This window comes from Parasteatoda tepidariorum, chromosome 5 (genome assembly GCF_043381705.1).
Source record: "Parasteatoda tepidariorum isolate YZ-2023 chromosome 5, CAS_Ptep_4.0, whole genome shotgun sequence".
NCBI classification, from domain to species: Eukaryota; Metazoa; Arthropoda; class Arachnida; order Araneae; family Theridiidae; genus Parasteatoda; species Parasteatoda tepidariorum.
Window position 1 is genome coordinate 2,734,030 of NC_092208.1, and position 6,206 is coordinate 2,740,235.

General features: G+C 29.4%; 1 protein-coding gene across 1 annotated transcript in view; it reads right to left on the bottom strand.

Annotated features, from left to right (window-relative positions):
* The window catches only part of LOC107456578 (neuronal acetylcholine receptor subunit alpha-7-like), a 252,153-nt gene that overhangs the window by 55,123 nt on the left and 190,824 nt on the right, over window positions 1-6,206 (bottom strand). The window contains exon 3 of the mRNA XM_071180921.1: window positions 1,997-2,041. Within this exon, the coding sequence (XP_071037022.1) occupies window positions 1,997-2,041 (45 nt within the window). The remainder of the gene's footprint in view (window positions 1-1,996; window positions 2,042-6,206) is intronic.

Below are 6,206 nucleotides of genomic sequence, written 5' to 3' on the forward strand. Positions count from 1 at the left end.
TTAAAGCTTCTTGTTTAAGACCAGTACGTATTGTGTTTTTTTGTAAGTTTATTGCTACAAAGCCCCTTTCAACCGCTGCAGTACTCCCAGACAGAGAAAACATCAATATATGCGCAGTATGTTGCTGTATTGTGGGTCATTTTGCTGCCTTGTAACTTACAAGACTCTTGTAAGATAACAAAAATTGAAAATGTATCACGAACATTAACGGGAAAATGGCCGTCCGCGCGGACGTCGGATTCGAGAAATTCGTTGTCCGCGGAGAATTTTTGACCGTCGAGTACGGGCGGACGGGCTGTTTTTCGAGCCCTGTCACGACTTCATTTTGAAAGTAGCAAAAATGAAGAAATAAAATAAGAGTTTGCCAGAAATAAGATTTTTATTAAAAATACAACTGTGTCAGGTGCGATGAAACAGCTCTCAATTTGAACTGATGAATAATATAAAAATCAGTTTCATCTAAACATGAATTAAAACTTCTTAATATCTCCTCACATTTAAACCAACTCAATTTTTTTATTCAAAATCATTTTGAATATTGGTGAAAGTTAAATTCTCCAGTTAAGTTTGTCTTCTAAAAGTAGTGACTATAGTTCGAAAGTAGTTTATAGTTGGTACATTTAGAAACAAAGTAGTTGTCATTAACTACAATTGTAATTAAGTAGTCGTAGTTGTCGTTAACTACAATTATAATTAAGTAGCGTAGTTGTCGTTAACTACAATTGTAATTAAGTAGTCGTAGTTGTCGTTAACTACAATTATAATTAAGTAGTCGTAGTTGTCGTTAACTACAATTGTAATTAAGTAGTCGTAGTTGTAGTTAACTACAAAGAAAATTTATTTTTTCCGACCACTAGTGTAAACGTTGTATTAAAGTCATTAATACAGTTCGTATTTTAGGTCAGCGTATCGAAAAACGTTTATGTCCGCTAAGTGTGACGTTTTTTCTCACGATAAAAGTATCAGTGATGCTCCATGATCAGGTGAGGGGGATAATGATTTGATGGGGATAAAATTTAGAATTTCTGCCACTAATACTGTTACAGCAAGAGCTGGATAAAATTTTTTAATATCATTTTTCAGCATATAAAATATCACCATTTTTTTTTAAAAAAAAAATCAAGTGTTATAAATTTTCTGGAAAGTTACACTTGCTTATAAATGCATCATTTGGTGCAATAATTTCACCTCAAATCTTAAATAAGACTAAATCATTTTTTAAAAAAAAACATCCATGGGTGAGCAACACAAATAAAAAGTGATGAGTCACGGGAAAGAATTTTGTTTTCAAAATCAATCCTGCTAAGAAAGAACAATAAGTTCGCTTGACATTTTAAAAGTTATACATATTGGAATCATTTTTTCTACTTCCTTCTTTGCAACCTGGTCTCAACAATATAGAATAATTTGTACAAATAGTCCAAAAAAAATTTCAAAATTGTACAATAGCTCCCTAAAACAGAATTAGTTTTTTCTTTATCTTACTAACCACTACTAACACAAATGAACACCGGCAATTATGTGTAAAACTGAATAAAACTGCTAAATGCATAGCATTTTATGTCACTAATGTTTCAAGTGCTATTAAAATGATTATTATTGGCTTTGACCTCAATTTTAGCTGAATATTTATAAGCATTGCTCAATTTATATACTTATTCTGCTTTTCAAAGTTGTTCAAGTGTCGTTTGAATTTATTATAATAAGCGACTCATTGTCTTTAGATTCTTAAAACAAATATTTTGTGAAAACTTGAGAAAATCAGAATCCCAAAATTAATTCCCATCATTATGTAAAAGAATGTTATGAACGGTCTTTTTTATATGTTAAGATATTCAAACACTTTTCATGAAATGCGAAACATAAAATAAAATCAATAACATTATAATGTTATACTGTTCTATAAATATAAAATAAATTCTTTTACTTAAATCTCTCCCATATATTCCACAGTTGTTATTATAAAAGTAAAAAATAATTTTAAAATTTGTCTTACCAGATTGAGCCATACATTTGTAGTAATGATTTGATTTTTTTCTTCCTAAAATAAAGAATTACACAAATTACTAAAACTTATAGAAATGTATTTAAGAAATAATAAATTATGCCTTTGATCAAGTGGAATCTCCATTCTTGTACAGTAAAGTAAATCTGTACTACACTATATTTAAATTATCGAATATATATATATACCGTTAAATATTAGGGAAAATTATTAGTACCCTAAAACATTTCTCTCTCAAAATGGTTAGATAACAATTTATTTAATTCATATTTTACCATATTCAACCAAAACAGTCGAATAACCATGAAAAAGATATTTAATCCGTTAAGTGTGTGTAAAATCATTCATTAATTATTTTTACCTAATACGTTTAAGAATCAGAATTTTATGCTCCTTAACTAGACCCATCTACTCAAGCCATTTTGTTCCGAGTAGCTTGGTAAATACGGTAACTGAGAGAGTTAATCGGTCAAATCATATGACCGGCTGAATAAGGGTTCGAATCCTAGCGTTGACACCTCAATATTTCTTCTACTCCTTCAGTGCATGAAGAGTTTCCCCTCTTCATTCTGTGATCCATGATAATACTCATTCACTCATGGCGAATTGCCCACAGAGCTCCTATGTCCGCTTATTATTTATTAGAAACTATGCTAATTGTAAATGGTTACATTACCGTTTTTCATTCATGGTTCTTTAACCGTACAAGTTGTAAACGGTTTCAAAACAACATCGGTCAAAAAATGTTCCAAAATAAACTTCATTGCGTTTTAACTGGTGTAACCTATTATTTCATTGTAATTTCAGATTGAAAATTATAACAGAACAAGTAGTTCTCAAAAGGTTTGCGCATTACACGGATCTATGCTTTAAGTTCTAAGAGCAATTAAATTTATATTTTTAAATTTGATTAACATCTGTAATTTATGAGTAAATTTATAAAAGCACCTAGGCTTTTCATCAAAAGCCAGTTTTTTTTGGTAAATTGTGTTTTGTTGGTATATGTTTTACTTGTTATTTATTTATTTTGTCATTTTCTCGACTGTTTGACTATGTTTTTTCCAATAAAAAAATAATTTTACTATGTTTTAAAATAATGCTATTTTTTAATAGCTTTGTTTTAAAGGCAGGGATCCACACTTAATTATAATTCAGTTGAGAAAACATTAATCGTGTATTATTTAAGATTAACCGCTTGTGAAAACAATTAGTCATGGACAGTTAAAAAGAGGGTTTTAAACAAGTGCGTTTTTGACAGCTTTTGACTGGGTTTTTATAGTGGACATTATTGTTGTGTCTAGATCCAAGTCAAAATTCTTGATGGTACCATCAAAATATTTTGATGGTTTATGTTGACTTCAGTGCGATTCATGATGGTTCAACAACATTTGATGATCGCCATCATCCAACCTTTTCCATTACGTGTTCATGTTTTTTGATATGCTAACAAACTTCCATCATTCCATGATGGAAAATGCTACTTGAATACTATGATGATTAACCATAAAGAGAAATTTGACTCTCATGGACCAAACAATCCATGATGATCCTTGGTGGTTCCAACTATACCTTTCCATGATGATTTAATAGGAATTCTTGTTGGTTCTCAGGAATATAGCAAAAGAACATTTTGGTTTTTTTATGTTGCACCATCATAAATCAGTTCAAATTCTTACATGGGGATGGTGGGTGCTCATGATTGTTCCAACATTTGATTTCAAAGAGAGTATGATGGAAATTCGTGATGGTTCACCATAAACAGACCGTCAAAACTAGTTGCTATTCTTACGTTGGATCACAAATCAATCAGAATTCCCACATTGAGATGATGGTTACTTATGTAGGTTACCATCAAAAAATATAAGGTTTCCTGATGGAATTACGGATGGTTACCATCAATGGTCCATCAATTGGAAACCATCAAACAGTTTTGATTTGGGAAACCTGTACAATCCAACTTTATGACATTGAAGAAAAGAAATGAAATAAACTGAAAGAAAAGAGAAAACTGAAATCGATCATTTGAAGAAAAAAAAAATGAGATTAATTAAATTTTAAAACTACTCCTCCCTCTTTAAAAAAATGTTCTATTCTTGAATAATTTGCAACGATACATTTTAGAGAGAATAATGTCTGCTTTATCTTCAAAAAAATCTTTATTGAGAAGAAAATTTTCGTTTAAGAACTTAAACAGATACGCATATTTAACAATAATGAGACTTTCTCTTTCATATTCAAACGTAACGAGACTTATTCAGAAAATATTTCATTTAAAGAAAGAGAAACGAAATAATAAAATATTAATATGGAGAAAAGGAAATGTAATTTATTTCAAATTGTTGGAGTGAATCTCCTTTCGACACAATAAGAATTTAAAATTAAAAAACAGAATTTCAACGGAAAATTCAATTTCTGCTTTATTCAAAAGTAAGTGCCCGGACAGATCTTTCATTTATGTTTAAATTAAATTATTTTCTTCAGAGTTTCTTTTCAGTAAAACACTTTGTAAAATGAAAATTTAAATATGTTTCCAAAAGAAAAAGGGGAATTAAAACGCACGAACAAAAGCAAAACTTGTTTTGTTCTTAAAATGTCTTTAAATGCTTCAAACTTTTCCTATTTTGAAGATTTAAGATTGTGTCTAAAACAAATGTTGACGCTTTTAATGAGTGAATAAAATTACTCGGAAACATTATGGGTTGCTAGCTTCGTTGAAATGCAATAAATTTTTAATAATAATTGAAAATTGTGCAATAAGGAAAAATGATGGGAATCATTTCATATTTTTTTTTGTTTATAATCCAGAAATTATTCAGGGTGTTTTCTTTTTTTCTGATTTTAAAAAAATTAGTAAACAATAAAAAATAAGCAACATTTATCTCAGTTGTAAGCAATGAGTGGCCCCTATCTAAGCTTTGACTCTCATAAAAGAAAAGTGCTAATTTACTAACTCAGATGAAGATTAAAAAATTCTAAATAAAAATAATATTTCTAAAAACCACGTTTTTGTAGTGGAGAATAATAATTTTAAAAAAATTTGAAGAACGAAAAACGTGGGGCGCATGAAATACATAAAGACAATCTCGAAATTAATTTTTTTTTAATTTTAATTTTATTTTACTTTGTATGTCTTTTTTCTCTTCATTTTCATGCATTGTCATCCAATTCTGAACTATGTACCAAATTTGAAGTTTGTAGCTAGTCGGGAAGTTAGTTTAAAATCAATTGCAAAATTCTACCCGGACAGACATACACGAAGGCAAGTTTATATAAACGTGGTAAAATTGAAGTTTAAGAAGAAGCTGAATAATAACCCCAGTAATGAATTTGGATATAATAACTACTCCAAATCTTTTATTTTGCTATAACTTTTGAAAATTCGGTTTTTTGGCAATTTTCATTTGAGAAATGTACTTTTTTCGATTCCTACTATTAGTTCACACTTTCCCTATTTATCTTGTTCAAATATTCAATCGCCAATAAAATACTTTTTATTCATCCACTCAATTTCAAATACATATTTTTAAAACCTGTAGTAGATGACACTAGATGCTAATAAAGTTTTTTCAAATATTAATTCATTCATTCAATTTAATGAATGAATTATAGTTTTATATGGAAGAAAAAACAGCAATTATATAATAAAAAGTAACTAAAAATAAATTTTTCTAAGTAGGAATTGACTTTAAATTTCTTTTTTTTTTTATATTACTTGTCTGAAATTTAAATACTGTAATGAAATCTAAATTCATATTTTCGAAAAGCATAACGATGTTATCCTTTATTTACTGTAAGAATCAAAAAATGTTCGAAAACTTCCTCTTTAAGGAATCTTTTTCCGGAATCTTTTCCAACCATCCAGACGAGAGAGAGAATCCAGGGAATGCTGTTTATTCGCTGATCCGGATAAATTATAACCATTTATATACACCGGCTTAAGAATTCTGGCGCCCCTTCATTCCTTGTTGCGCCCCTGCTTCGTTAGTAACTGCTCTTGAGTTACGTTAACGGAGTTTTATTCCACGCGTATATTATATGTCCCTGTAACATAACAGTTACGGTTCCAGAAGCTTTGAAGGCCTAATACCGACATTTCAATGTTATTTTGTTAGATATTTTTATGAATTGCTGCATGGTCTTTCTTATATATAAATTTGGTGAGGGTGAAGAAAAATAAATGAACGATAATAGACATTAATCA